A 14,216-nucleotide genomic window follows, 5' to 3' on the forward strand; every position below is an offset into this window, starting at 1 on the left:
TCCATTCAGCCCCTACCACACAGCTCCCCCAGCCCCAATAAACATCAGTGGCTCCCTATTGCCTTCGGGAGTAAATACAGAATTCAAAAGGGCATTTAGAGCCCTCCATGGCCTCGTGCCGCCCACATTTCTAATCTTCTCCCCTTCAGGCTCCGCCTGCATTGGGCTCCTCGATCCAGGGGCTGTTCCACAAACCAGACCCCCCAGCGCTCGGCTCTGGCTGTCCCCTCCAGGCTTACAGGCAGCCGGCCTTCCCCAGCGCCTCTCCTTCCCAGCGCCCTCCCCCAATGCCTACTTCCTCCCTCCCCCCTCCCCCCAGAACGCTGGCTCCCCCCTGGCTCGCTCTGTAGGTGTTTGCTGGCAGACTGGAAGCGCCCCGAAGGCAGGGACTCTCTCAATGCCTGTGGGCTCCAGGGAGATGGAGAGGACGTCCGGGGAGCCTGAGCCTTCCTCCGTCCTCTGTTATCATCCTTATCTCCATCTTCATTCCTAGTGCTGGGGCTCCGGGCATGGACCCGGCCACGCCGGGCAAAGGCCACGAGAGGGCGCTGGGCCCACGGCAGAAACAGCCGCGGGATGCCAAGTCCTGGAAAGGGTGGGCAGGGCCAGGGGCCTCCCCCTTCCCTCCCTCCTCGCCCCCCCCCCCCCCAGGCCGGGGCTCTGGGGGCAGCTCGGCCGGCCCCCACCTCCCTCCCTCTGCAATCTTGCCATCTCCAGCCTGTTTCCTCCCGGCCCCTTCACCCCAGCTTCCTTCGGCCTCAAGGAGTCAAATTTCCTGGGCTTGGAGAGCTGCTCTCTCATTTCCGAGCCCTCCTCCTCCTCCCTGGGGGGCTGGGGCTGGTTCTGCCTGACCCTTGCCCCCGGCCCCCCGCCTCTGCCTTCTTGGGGAAGGGGCTGGGAAGCCCGGCACCTGGGCCGGGGAGGAACTTTATTCTGCTGGAGCTGGGAGGAGGGGGAGGGCTCCCTCGGGAAGCCCCAGGCTGGGGAAGATGCTCCTTTGGGGCAGGGGTCTGGGCCCCTCTCACAAAGGCTCCAGGCTCTCTCTAGGACCTCCCCTCCCCTCCCCCAACGCGCTGCCCTTTGCTCTGGCCCCTGCTTTCCAAACTCCATCCCTGGTCCCCTGGCGGGACACCCCTCCCCCTCTCCTGGCCAGCCGCACGACTCCCCGGTGCTGGGGCCTCCCCTGGACCACCTCCCATCCCCCCTGCATCAATTACCCTAAATGCCCTTCTGTCTGGGCTCCCCCATCTCCCAGCAGGCAGGCAGTCCTCTCTGGCTCCCGAATGGCTCTCCATCTCCTCCTGCAGCCCCCGCCCCTCCCCTCTCCCCCTAATCACCCCGCAGCTCCCCCTCTATTCATGCCCAGCTCCTTCCCGCCCTCCTGGGGGCCCTTCCGGCGTCCCCCTCCCCAGAACCCCGCTTCCACCTCCAAGAGATGGTGCTGTGGAATGGCAGAGGCGGCTTTGGGGGAGGGGGGCCCTGCTGGGCCTCAGTTTCCTTCTCGGCCAGGAAGCCTCACATGGCTCCTGCGGGAAGAAAAGGAGCCAAATGGTGACCCCACAGTAGAAAGGCGCTGGGAGCCGGCGGCAGGCAGCCCGCTGCTGGGCACATGATGGGCCCCGCAGGAGAGCGCTGCGTCGCGGGGGTGTCTGGGAGCCTGGAAGCTCGCTCCTCCTCAGGCCCAGTCTGGGGGCTCCGAGGGGCCGAGGAGAGGGAGGTGATGGCGAGCCAAGGCTGGGGGTGGGAGGGAGCCCGGAAAAGCGGGAGGCGCAGCTTCAGCTGAGATGAGGGGTCCCCGCGCCCCCTCGGGCCTTCCCCGGCCCGTGGGTGGGGTGGCTGGGAGGTGAGGAGGGGGTGCTGTCCCTTTAAGAGCCTCAGGGCTGCAGGGAGCAGATGGCCTGTGCCTGGGGCCCCTTGTCCTTTGTGTGGCTCTGCACAAAGGAGGGGGCCAGCTGGGGGGGCTGCAGCAGGTGGGAAGGGGTGGAGTCTGCCTGCCTCCCTCCTCATCCTCCTCCCCCCCCAGAGTCCCGGCCCCAGATCTCGGGGTGCTGCCCCCTCCCAGCGCCGGGCCCAGGTTTCAGCATCCCTGCCAGCCGCTTAGCTCTGGCTCCACTCTCAGGGGAACAACCTCCATCACTCCGGAGGCCCTGGGGACCAGGAAAAGGCCGAGGTGGCCTCGACTGCTGGGGAGGACAAAGGGAGCTTGGGGGGAGCGGGGAGGGCTTCGCCCATGCCCTGGGGGAGGGGAAGGTGGGGGTGGCCGGAGTCCTAGAGAGCCCCTGTGGGGAGGAAGGGACCCCGGCAGCCCGGCTCCTGGCCGCGGGACACACACGGCAGACCAGAGCATCTCAGCCACCCGCCAGGGAGAGAGGAGGGGTGGGGGTGGGGCAGAGCCAGTTGTTCTTTTTCCCGGAGGAAGAAGCAGCTGCACTTTGCTCTGAGCCCTCCATCTGCCCCTGCTCGCTCCCCCTCATCCATCTTTCCCCGGCCCCCTCCCCCCGCTGCCCCGTCCCTGCCTCCTGCCCCCTCCCCCCGCGCCTCGCTCTCGGACCCGGGCTCGGGATTCTCGCTCTTTGCCAGAAAGGCTGGCTTCTCCCCAATCCCTGTCTGGGCTCTGTCCTGTGGGTGTCCTCCGCGGGTGTAGACATGCCCACGTGGTGGTGTGCGGATGTGGGACGACTGTAAGGCTGCCCGCTGGCCGGGCCGGGCCGGGCCGGGCTGGGCTGGGCTGTGTGTCTGGGCACCTCTCTGGGCACCCGGCCCGGCGCACTCCCTCACACTGGCCCTGTGTCTGGGGCTCCCCTGCCGCTCCCGGGTGGGGCCTCCCTGGGAAATCCAGCGGCCACAGAGGCCGGCCGCAGGAGGGGGGGCGCCCTTTCCAAATATAGGAAGTTGATTATAGTGTGGCCGGGCCCAGGGAAGGGGCGCAGGCGGCACCCACCGAGGCTGGGGGCGGGGGCTTGCCTGAATGTGGGTGTCCTGGGCGGTGGGGGGGGCCGGGAGGGGACATCAGCACCCCTTCTGCGCTCCGTGGGGGGGGAAGGAAAGCCTCGAAAGACCCCTCCGCCGCCGCCCCCCAGAGCCGCCTGCCTTCTCCCCCCAGGAGCCCAGGATGCTGAGCCGCCAGGAATCTTCAGTTGGACAAAAGCTTATCAGGCCCCTCGGAAGGGCCAGCTCCAGGGTTGTCTTCTAGGGAGGCAGATGAGATAGGAAGAGACCCCAGAAGTCATCTAGGCCAACCCCATTTGACAGATGAAGAAACTGAGAGTTCACAGAGGTAAGGGGTGGAAGATCCCAGACGCCCAAAGCCGTGACCTCTCCATCCACAAGCGTTTACGGAGGCCTGTCGCCGGGGAGGGGGAAACTGAGGCCAGGGGAGCCGTGGTCTGGCCAGGACCATACGGGAAGAGGCGCTCTCTGCGCAGTTCATACTTTTCCCATCAGGGTGTCCCCCCTGAAAGCACCCCATGGAGGGTGCGAGCCGAGGACGTCCCCAGGAGACCCTCGTGAGGCCCACCCTGCGCTAAAAGGGTCCGTGGGGAGATCCGAGGGGCAAGGAGGGAAGCCCCCCCCCATCCTCAGGGGGGCCTTCGGGCGCACTAACACGTGTGCCGCTGCTGGGCAGGCGTCTGGGTGGCGGGGTGCCGGTGCGACTTCTTGGCTATTCCCGCTCCCCGTTCTGCGCCCCCCTCTCAGCTCAGACCTCCAGGCGTGGGGAGGCCCTTCTCTTCCCCTAAGCAAAGTCGGGGTGCCTCAAGAGCAAAAGGGGGGAAAGCCATGAATGGAGACACTGCCCTCCCCCGGGCCTGACCCCACCTCCAGAGGAAGGCTTAGCCCTGGCCCCCAGGCCCCGCCCCCGCCCCCCCTCCCAAGCCCTGCCTCCCACCCCAGGGCCAGATGTTCAGCTGGCGGAGGCATCGGCTGGGGGAGGGGTGCTGAGGCCACAGCCGGCACTACTTCCCTGCCAGCAGCTTCATTGTGTGAGCGAGGGAACGAGGGAGCCGGGGAGCCAGGGAGGGATGGAAGGAAGCGGCGGCGGCGGCGGCAGCAGAGGCAGCGGCAGCGGCAGAGGCAGCGGCAGCGGCGGCAGCGGCGGCGGCAGCAGCAGCAGCGGCCCCAGCGGCCGCCTCCTCCCCGGCTCCCTGCAACTTTGCCCCCAGCTCTGAGCGGCGGCCCCCTGGGAGAGCCGCGTCCAGCCAGGTTCCCGCCTGCTGCCGCGCTGCCCTGCCCTGCCCTGCCGGGGGAAAGGGACTGATCTAGGAGGCAGAGGTCCTGCTCTCTTGGGCCAGGGGGAGAGGCAGCCGGCCCGCAGAGCTCTCTCCCGAGGGGCCCCAGGGGCGGCCAGCCGTCCTCCGGGAAGGCGGGCTGGAGCCCGGAGCGGGGCGAAGCCAGGGACCGCCTTCCTCGCGCTTCTGCCCCCCATTTACCTGGCCTTGACCCCAAGGCGGCCGGGACTCGGCTCCCCCGGCCCGGAGGGAGCCCAGAGCCGGGGGCTCGCTCCTTGACTTTCCCGGGCATCCCAGCCCCTCGCCCAAGGGGGAAAGGGAGTCCGCCGTCCGCCCGTTTGGGACCCAGGTAGCCCGGCTCCCCAGCTCCCTCTGGAGTCCTCTGGAAACTTTTTGCTGCCCTCCCTGGCGGGGGCACAGCGCCTTGGCTGCCCGCTGCTCCCCAGAACCCCAGTGGCGACCCCCGCACAGCGGGCCGGGGAGGGACCGGGGAGCCGCTTTGCCCAGTCCTCCGGGCCGACCCTCGGGGACCTGCTCCTTCCTTCCTTCTCCCGCTGCCTCCCCTTCCCCTTAAGCTTGGGCCCAGGGCAGGCGGGAAAAAGCCAGGATGCCGTCCGTGATGGAGAAGCCCAGCTCGGGCTCTGGGATCCTGTCCCGGAGCCGGGCCAAGACGGCGCCCAACGGAGGCCAGCCCCACTCGGAGGATGACAGCAGCGAGGAGGAGCACTCCCACGGTGAGAGCCTGGGACTGCGTGGGGACGAGGGGGCGTGGGGGGGCGGCTAGGGCTCCTGCCGCCGCCGCCGCCGTCCTGGGGGCGGGGAAAGACGAGGGAGAGCTGGCCTGGGGTGGGGGTGGGGGGTCCTCGAGAGGCAGCTGAGGAGAGACACGTGGGCATCCCCCATACCCCCCAACAGACATGGAGCGCGCCCGGGGCAGCCTCCCGGGACCCAGACGGGCCGCCTCCTCTGTCCTGGCCTCCCGGCTTTCCCCAGCCCAGAATGCGGGGGACAAAGGCCGGGAGGGAGCGGTGCCTTCTCCTGGGGATCCTGGCGCCGCTCCCGCCAGGTCACAGAGGGAGCGACCCCTCTGGTTCCCCAAGCTAGAACAAAGGGCTCGGGGGAGACGGGAGAACACCCAACAAGGCTCCCGTTTCTAGACCGCTTTTCCCTTTACACGCTCCCTCTGGGGGGGGGCACTCGCCCCATTTTGCGGATGAGAAAACTGAGGGGAAGGGGGTTCCGGTGACCTGGCCGGGCTCCCGCCTGACCCTCAGAGCGGCCAGCAGGATGGGGCAGGGGGCGCCGCTCTGGGGCCGGAGGCTCACCCCGCCTTTGCTCCCGGCTCCCCAGACAGCATGATCCGAGTGGGCACGAATTATCAAGCCGTGATCCCGGAATGCAAGCCCGGTAAGGAGGCGCGGCGGCGCGGGGCCCCACGTGGCTCGGGGAGGGGGAGGGGGAGCCGCGGAGTTCCTCCCTGGTCCCTGCCCTTCCTGCCGGCCATCAGCGTGTCCTTCCCTCGGCACAGAGAGCCCGGCCCGCTACAGCAACAAGGAGCTCAAGGGGATGCTGGTGTGGTCCCCCAACCACTGTGTGTCCGATGCCAAGTGTGAGCGGGGCTGGGGCCCGGGACGCCTGGGTTCAGGCTCATCCCGGGAGGGGCCTGGGGGCTGGGCTTTGTTCTCCCCTGGGGGGGGCTGCCCTGGATATCTGGGGGAGGGGAGCCCAGGAGGCGCCCAGGCTTGCTCCCGCCCCAAAGGGTCTCTCCTTACCCATGAGCCCCTTCTTCTCCCGCCAGTGGACAAGTACATCGCCATGGCCAAGGAGAAGCACGGCTACAACATCGAGCAGGTCAGGGGGCTCGCGGGCGGCCAGGGGGGCGGGCGGCCCGGGGGGCAGGCCCAGGCTCAGCCCGCCTTTGGCTGCAGGCCCTGGGCATGCTGCTGTGGCACAAGCACGACGTGGAGAAGTCTCTGGCCGACCTGGCCAACTTCACCCCTTTCCCGGACGAGTGGACGGTCGAGGACAAGGTGCTGTTCGAGCAGGCTTTCGGCTTCCACGGGAAGTGCTTCCAGCGGATCCAGCAGATGGTAGGGGCCTGGGGGGCCCTGCGGGCGGGCTCGGGGCCCTTCGCCGGCCCCTTCCCCTGCCAACCCGCAGCCCTCCCTCCGCAGCTGCCGGACAAGCTCATCCCGAGCCTGGTGAAGTACTACTATTCCTGGAAGAAGACGCGCACCCGCACCAGCGTCATGGACCGCCAGGCCCGCAGGCTGGGGGGCCGGAAGGACAAGGACGAGAGGTGGGGCTGCAGGCGGCGGCGAGGGGGGCCGAGGCGGGAGGGAAGCGGGGGCCGCGAGGCCTTGCCTGGGATCTCACCCGCTCCCTGGACCCTCTGCCAGCAGCGATGAGTTGGAGGAGGGAAGAGGAGCCGCTAGTGAGGGAGAACCAGATGCTGGGGACCCCAAGAGAGAGGTGAGGTCCGGCCGTGCCCACCGGCCCCTCTGCCCCGCTCCAGCCCCTCCCCCGTGGCCCGGCCTTCACGCGGCCCTTCTCCCCGTTGCCCCGACAGCCGCCCCCGACTCGACCCCTGAACGCCCGGCCTGGCCCGGGGAAGAAGGAGGCCCAGCTCTCGCAGTACCGCCACCACCCGCTGCGGACCCGGCGCCGCCCCCCCAAGGGCATGTACCTGAGCCCCGAGGGCATCACGGCCGTGTCGGGCAGCCCCGACCTCGCCAGCCTCACCCTCCGAGGCCTCGACGCGCAGCTCATCTCCCTCAAGCGCCAGGTGACCGGCCGGCCGGGCCAGCGGAGAGGAGGGGGGCGCGGGAACCCCACGGGCCGAGTCCTGGCTTTGGGAGTCACTTCTCTGGGCTCTTTTCCACGGGGATCCCCAGGACCTGCTAGCGGACAGACCCAGGGGAGAGGCCGGGCCTTCCCTCCACAAGAAAACGGGGAGACTAGCAGCCAGGGAGCCGGGCGGCCCGGTGGAGACTGCCGGGTCTGGAGGAAGGACCCAAGTCTGAATCGGGCCTCGGGGGCTTCCTAGCCGTGGGACCCAGGCGATGCTTTCTCCCTCGGCCTACCTTTCCTCGAGGGTAAAAGGAGCTGGAGGAGGGCCACGGAGTGGGGCCGACCGAGCAGTACCCCCTCGAAGGGCTGAACGAGACCGTGTGCATGCAGTCGGCACTTAATAAATGTGTGTTCCCTTCCCTCCAGGTACAAAGTATGAAGCAGACCAACAGCAGCCTGCGCCAAGCCCTAGAGGGCGGCATCGATCCACTCCGTCCCCCTGAGGTGAGCCCGTGACTGGGGTTCCGTGGACTGGGGGGGGCCTTGTGTAGTTCCTGTGGGAGGAGAGACCCCATTTCTTGAGTTGAAAAGGGGCTCCTTCCCGCCAGGCCAACACCAAGTTCAACTCCCGATGGACCACGGACGAGCAGCTTCTGGCCGTGCAAGGTGAGGGGCCCAACGGAGCTGGGGTTGGAGGGGAGGCCACTACGGGGCTCCGTGGGGAGAGTGCCAGGAGGCCCCGGGTTCCGGTCTCCCCCAAGAAGGGCTGGGGGGCCTCCGTCTCCTCGGCCGTCAGGTCTCCAGGGCCCCTTCTTTGGAGCACCATCCCTCCTGCTGCTGGGGGGCCGGAGGGGCTTCCTAGGCCCCCCCCCCCCCGACCATTGCTCCTGCCCGCAGCCATCCGCAGATACGGGAAGGACTTTGGGGCCATCGCTGAGGTGATCGGGAACAAGACGCTAACCCAGGTGAAGACCTTCTTTGTGAGTTATCGCAGGCGCTTCAACCTGGAGGAGGTGCTCCAGGAGTGGGAGGCTGAGCAGGACGGGGCCGCCGGGGCCCCGGCTCCCCCAGAGGAGGCCCGAAAAGGAGCCCCGGGCCCGGCCGCTGCCGCCACAGCCACCACCGCCACCACCGAGGAGGAGGAAGAGGTGAGGAGGCCGGAGCCCTGGACAAGTCCCATGTTCTGGGCCCCTTTCCTGCTGTGGCTCCCTATCCCCCAAACCTCCCTTGGAGAGGAGGGCGAAGCTTCGCTAGAAGGGAGGCCCCAGGTTCCAGTCGCAGCCTTCTCTCCTCCTCCAGGTGCAGATCACGGCAGTGTCTCGCTCTGTGCCCCCGGTGCAGCCGACTCCCCCTCCTCCCACCTCCCTGTCCCAGCCACCCCCGCTGCTGCGCCCCCCCCTGCCTACGGCCCCCACCCTCCTCCGCCAGCCCCCTCCCCTACAGCAGGGCCGATTCCTCCAGCCCAGGCTGGCTCCCAACCAGCCGCCACCCCCCCTCATCCGCCCTGCCCTTGCGGCCTCCAGACACAGTGCCAGGAGTGGACCTCAGCCCCCCCCTGCTTTGCTGGGGGGCCCCTCCGAGCCCCTCCCCCCTTCACTCTGAGCCCCTGCTCCCACCCCCACCCTGGGCACCACCTGCTTCAGCGAGGACAGATGGACGGGCACTTCGGCCGGCGTCGGGACGGGTCCTGAGCAGGGCCCTGGGCTGGTGCCCGCTTCCCGGGGCTGCCTGTGGCCGGACTGCTTGTCTGGCATCTGCCCCCTCCCTGGTAGTGGCTGTTAGTGACCGTAGTGTAGAGCTGAGCGAGGGGCCCGGCGGCTCCTGCCTGTGGGGTGGGGGTTGGGGTGGGCGCCGAGGGAGGGAGGGAGGGAGGGAGGCCCCCCGGGCTCCCGACCCTGGGCCTGGGGCAGGCGTGTGTGTGCGCGGATGGAGGATGGACGCGTGTGTGGACGAGGCTGCAAGAGGAGAGCCACCTGAATTTATTTTTTGTCGTTTTTAAAATAAAACTTTTTCAAAGCTCCCTGGGTGAGGCCCTCCCTTGCCCAGCCTCAGCCCAGCTCCCCCTGGGGCGGGACCCCTTTGTGCCAGCCGCCGCTCCCCTCCCTTCCCCTGCATGGCGGCTGCTCCGGGCCTGCGGCCTTGCCGGCCCGGCCGGGACAAGAAGGAGGCAGCAGCCGCGGCCCAAGGCTCAGATTCCAAACATTCTCTTTATTACGTGTGTCTGATCCAGAGGAGAAACTAAGTATGGGAAGGGGGAGCTGTGAGGGCGGGGGAGGGCAAGGGGGGCCGACGGCGGTCCCTGGGCCCCCCCAGCCCCCGCCCCTCAGAAGCTGAGCTGGTCCCACCCTGGGTGGGCTCCGAGGGGGAGGGGGAGGGGAAGCCCTTGGTCTGGAGTCGGAGCCCTCCTCTGGGGCGGCAGGGGGCTTGTGGAGGCGCCCTTCCAGGCCCCCAGAGGCTCTGCTCGCTGCTGAGCCTCGGGCTGGGGGTGACAGGGAGGTATAAAGGGAAGGCATCATAAATCAAAAACAAAAAAAAACAAAAAATAAAATAATAATAATAAAAAATAAAACCCATCACAAAAATGTACAACTCGGGTGCGGGCGGGAGCAGCCTGTGTGCGCAGCCCTCCCTCCCCCACCTCATTTCTCAAGAACAGAAACAGCAGAGAAATAAATTAAGGGATGCAGCGGCCGCCACCAGCTCGCGCCCCGGTCCTCTTCCCGCCTCCATCTGGGGGAGGCTGTGAGCTCGCCCGAGGACGCCCCAGGGCTCAGACCCGCAGCCCGGGCACCCTGACCCCAGAGCTGCAGGGCCCGGGCCAGCAACGAGAAGCAAAGAACCGAGATGGAGAGAGAAGCAGCCGCCGCTGCCGCCGGCCGCCCGGCCACTGCCCACTTAATGCCAATGAGATGGGGGAGGGGCTGTCCTCCCCGGCCCTTCCTGCCGTCCCCACACCCATGTTCCCTAGACATTTGGCAGGGGGGGAGCCAGGAATTGACCCTGTGGATGGCCTCGGAGGCCCAAGCTTCCTTAGGGGAGGGGAGGTCGAGGGAGAAAGGCTCCTCCCCGCCCCCCAACAGCAGCTTGTGGAAAGTGAATGCCCAGCGGAGGGGGGCAGGAGGAAATGGCACCGAAAGTAGACCCCCCCACCTGCCCCCAGCACCGCCCCCCTCCCAGGCCTCGATGCTGGGGCCGAGGCTAGAAAGGCAACCCCTGGTGGTTTATAGAGGAGAAGATGGGGGGCAGGGCAAGACCTCGACTGGCCCAGTCTGGCGGGTGAGGGGCAGCCAACCCCCGTCCCTCTCTGGGAAGAGGGGATCCAGGCGTGAGGAAATGCCATCAGGAGTCTGCACTACCCCAGGAGAAGGGCAAGGAGGTGTCCGGTGCTTTTTTTTTTTTTTGGTAATAAAAAAATTCTTGGTTTCGGCGAAATACTCTGTGCAACCGCAGTACCCGGGGTACCCCGCCCCCACATTCCTTGTTTCTTGTCGGGGGGCTGTGGGGGGGAGGGGGAACAACCTTCCCTCCCCCACAAATGCGGAGGAAAAAACTGGAAAGGAAAGGGGGGGCAGGCCCAGCTCCGGCCCCGGCCCCGGCCCCGGCCCTCTGGTCCTGGGGAGGGGGCGCCGCCGGGGCTGCTCCGGCCCCCCGGCAGCCTGTTAAAGCTTGAGCTCGTTGGCAATCTTGGAGGCGATGTTCTTAAAGGCCATGGAGGTGCCCGAGATGCGCTTGAAGCGCACCCCGTTGAGGGAGAGGCGCGGCAGCTTGCACACCTCCATCTCCCACTGCACGAAGGTCTCGTGGCCGGGCGTCCCGTGCATGCAGAGCAGCATGAACCTCTCCTGCAGCTCGCACTGGCAGTTGTTAGCGTCCAGCACCTTGCGGATCTCCCGCATCATCTCGTTGGGCTCCATGGAGCTGGTGGTCTTCATGCTCCAGGTGAAGCGCAGCGAGCGCGGCTTGGCCTCTCGGTTTTCGTCCTTGTCCTTGTCGCTGCCCCCGCCGCCCACCATGTGCGGTCTGCAAGGGCGAGAGCACAGGGTCAGGCCGTGCGTGCGGGCGTGCGGGGCAGGCAGGGAGGGACGGAGGGAGGGAGGGAGGGAGGGAAGGGCGGGGTGGGCAGGCGGGCAGGGACAGCCTCGGCTCTCCAAGGGGCCAGCGGGGCCTGCCTGCTCTCGGCCCTTTGCACACGAATGTCCGGCTCCCGGCGGTTCACTGGTCTTGGCGAGGCCTGGCTCCCGAGGGCGCCTGGCTCTGGGGCTGTGGCTGGGGGTGGGGCAGGGGGAGAAGACACCCAGGAGCCAAGCGGAGGAAGGAGACGGGCCGCCTGGAGGGCTTTGCCCCGGCCTGGCTGTGGCTCCCAGCTCTCACCTGAGGGTTTCCACTCGGTCTTTGCTTTCGGGTTCATTCAGGTTCCTCAAAAAACAGAGTGAGGGAGAATTTAGTTCGGGGCCTCTCACTCCTTCCGCTGCTGCCAGACCCGAGGTGGGGGGAAGAGAACAGGGAGGTGCCACCATTTTGGCGGGACACAGGACATGGGACCAGGGAAGGCTCTACCACGACGAGGGGTCGGGCCCGAGGAAGGGCTTTGCTCGACCCCAACGTGAAACCGGGAACTGCCTCGACTCTCCAAGGGGCTGCTTCCTCCCACGCCCCCAAGCTCAGGACTATGCTAGAGCTGGGCTGACCGGGGAGCACCGGCCCTGCCTGGCTGCCTGGCCCCCTCCAACTCCTCCGCCTGGCCTGGAGGCAGAGGCGGGGCACGGCGAGGGCTTCTGAGAGACCCGGAAGAACCCGGGCACCGGCCGGCAGTTGGTTTCTGCCATCCGGAGTCAGGGGGAGCCTGGAGCTGTCTGAATGGGCCCTTGGTGAACGTCAGCTGGCAGACAGGAGGGTGGCGATGGAGGGAGGAAGAGAAGAGCAAGCAGCCACCGGCTGTGGCTCCGTGGGAGAACAATCCTCCGAACCCTCCCTTCCCTCTGGCCAGCCTGAAAGGCCATCTGCTGATGCAGAGGGAAGGCCAGGACCCAGGCTGCCGAGGCATCCCTGGGGGTACCCACATCCCCATGGCCTTGAGCCAGGGTTCTTCTGGTCCCGCTGAGCGGCTTCTCTGGGCTGAGGGCGCGGGGAGTGGTGCCGGGGGCAAGGAGAGCAGGGCAGAGATGGTGAGAGGCACGTGGGGGAGCACAAAGACACACAGACACGGGAGACCACACGCAAGAAGGGAGATGGGCAGAGAGAACGGGAACACAGCACAGGCCATCTTATAAGCCGGGCCATCTGCAGGGGATCAGAGAAAGGAAGGCAACGAAACCCACTCCCTTCTCCTCCCCAAAGCCTGGGCTAACCAAAGGCCACACACCGCTCTAAGGGCTGTGGGGATCCTTTCAGGTGGGGGTGGCCCAGAGGGCAGCAAAAGAAGGCCCGTTGGCCTCCTGAGATCTCTGGGACGCCCGCAAGTCCAGTCCCTAAGAGAAAGCGCCGAGCCCTCCCCAAACTGTTGAGCTTGGGTGGCTCCCGCCCAGGGCCATGATGGACTCGTGAGCCTTGGCCAATAGAAGCTCAGGGAGAGGCCATCTAAGTTCAGCCCTTTGCGGATGAGGGCCAAGGAGGCTCCTCCCTACAGAGATGCTGCACGGAGGACATCTAGTGCCACAGGAGGGGGTGGGAGCCAGCCTCTGACCGTGGAGAGGGGCATCAACTCCTGGGCTTTCCACCCCGCCCCCAATGCCCATGGACTGTCTCCTTGGAGCTGCTCCATCTCCTAGTGCTCCCGAAGGAGGTGTCAAGATGGAAGTAAATGAGAGAAAAGACATCTGAAAGTGGAGGCAGAAGTCAGCTGTGCTGGTGCCTCAGTCAGGCTGCTTGTGCCAGCTGCCCAGTTGTGACTGAGATCAGCCTACCAGAAGAGGGTGCTCTTGCTCCCCATACCTCTCCCTCTGTCTCCCACTGGGGTGGTTGAGCATCTGACAGAGCCAGGGGATCCCAGTCCCGTTCCCATGTCCCCATGACCCACCATGGTCCAGACCCTTGGAAAGGGTGCAGGGAGGAGCCCTCTCCAGGAAACAAGGGAGCTGAGGGGTGTGAGGAGGAGGAGGAGGAGGAGGAGGGTACAAACACCGGAAGGAAAGCAGGTCAGAGATGAATGGTCCGAAGCCTCAAGCCTCCTTTCTGCATGCACAGAGGGTCAAGGGGGAGAGAAAAGGAAGCACACACCTGTGGCCAAGAACCAGGGGAGAGCAGGGTGAGACAATCTTAAAGGGAAGGTCCTCCTGGCTGGGCCCAGAAGCCTGACTGATGGCACCTCCGGGGGCACAATGCCTCTCAATCCCACCAGGATCCCAAATCCTATCAGGAAAGGCATGTCTGCACTGGAGCCAGGGACAGACGGCTCCAATGGAATGGCCTTGGAGTTGCTTGGGCCTAACAACTCATCTCCTTGCTCATGCTGACCAGCATGGCACCCGGCAGCCTGGCACTAACTAGTCTTTCCTCCTTTGGAAGCTCGGTCAGCCCAATCTCTGAGAAGTCGGGGCCATTTCCAGGCCACGGTGCCCTTGAATCCTCCACTAAAGTTCCCTGAATGGACTGGAGTCAAGGGCCAAAGAGCGATCGATCCACAGCCCCCAGGGCTCTGGGGCTGGCCTGGGCTGTCCTTCATCCTAGAGAATGAAGCGAGAGCTCCAAGTGCCCAAAGCTCTCCTCTCTCTGGTGCTGGGGGCATCCCTTTAAGATGTCTGCTTGGGAGCCAGGGGCCACACAGACTCCGTTAGCAGATGGCAGAGGAAAGAGGAGCCAGGAGAGGGGAGTTAGTGACAGAGACAGGACACGGGGCACAGACACACACAGCGGGCTCAACGCCTACCTTCTGGCAAACCTGAAAGACAGATTTCTAAAAAAAAAAAAAAAAAAAAGACAAAACAAAACAAAAAAGACAAAATAAAAAAAGAAAGAAAATAAAAAAACCAACAACAAGACATGTGTGGATAAGCAGGTAGGGAGGAGGCCCTTCTGAAGCGGGTGTCGCCTACTCTAGGGAAAGCCACTCAGCGAGACAGACTCCCAGGCCGGCCCTCCCCGAGGAGGCAGCAGCTGGCTGTCTTCAGGAGCCCTTCCCCACGCCTCCCTCTGGGGGCAGGCACTCAGAACTAGGGCCGGGCACGGGCATCCCAGAAGAACCACAGTGGAGAAAACTAACTG

General features: G+C 66.2%; 2 protein-coding genes across 14 annotated transcripts in view; one reads left to right on the forward strand and one right to left on the reverse strand.

Annotated features, from left to right (window-relative positions):
* The first annotated feature begins 1,641 nt into the window (after positions 1-1,641).
* RCOR2 (REST corepressor 2) lies at positions 1,642-9,036 on the forward strand. Of its 6 annotated transcripts, none has more exons than XM_056801551.1 (14): positions 1,642-1,843; positions 3,104-3,277; positions 4,802-4,960; positions 5,577-5,633; positions 5,755-5,835; positions 6,025-6,077; positions 6,155-6,316; positions 6,401-6,525; positions 6,626-6,698; positions 6,796-7,011; positions 7,443-7,520; positions 7,625-7,682; positions 7,914-8,164; positions 8,316-9,036. In XM_056801551.1, the coding sequence occupies exons 2-14, from the start codon at positions 3,253-3,255 to the stop codon at positions 8,616-8,618; spliced, it is 1,641 nt and encodes a 546-aa protein (XP_056657529.1). In that variant the 5' UTR covers positions 1,642-1,843; positions 3,104-3,252; the 3' UTR covers positions 8,619-9,036. The 6 variants fall into 6 exon arrangements, with proteins under 6 accessions (XP_056657529.1, XP_056657532.1, XP_056657531.1 ...); XM_056801550.1 differs by lacking the exon at positions 1,642-1,843 and adding an exon at positions 2,527-2,681; XM_056801552.1 differs by lacking the exon at positions 1,642-1,843 and adding an exon at positions 2,527-2,681 and having other exon boundaries at positions 6,629-6,698.
* Positions 9,037-9,204: 168 nt separating this feature from the next.
* Positions 9,205-14,216, reverse strand: part of MARK2 (microtubule affinity regulating kinase 2) — a 59,374-nt gene continuing 54,362 nt past the window's right edge. For 4 of the 8 annotated variants that reach the window (XM_056801547.1, XM_056801542.1, XM_056801543.1 and 1 more), the window contains 3 exons: positions 13,882-13,908; positions 11,388-11,432; positions 9,205-11,036 (listed from right to left, as the gene is read on the reverse strand). In XM_056801547.1, the coding sequence (XP_056657525.1) occupies positions 10,676-11,036; positions 11,388-11,432; positions 13,882-13,908 (433 nt within the window). In that variant the 3' untranslated portion in view covers positions 9,205-10,675. The remainder of the gene's footprint in view (positions 11,037-11,387; positions 11,433-13,881; positions 13,909-14,216) is intronic. The other 4 variants (XM_056801548.1, XM_056801544.1, XM_056801549.1 and 1 more) reach the window with 2 other exon arrangements.

This window comes from Monodelphis domestica, chromosome 6 (genome assembly GCF_027887165.1).
Source record: "Monodelphis domestica isolate mMonDom1 chromosome 6, mMonDom1.pri, whole genome shotgun sequence".
In the NCBI taxonomy this organism is placed as follows: Eukaryota; Metazoa; Chordata; class Mammalia; order Didelphimorphia; family Didelphidae; genus Monodelphis; species Monodelphis domestica.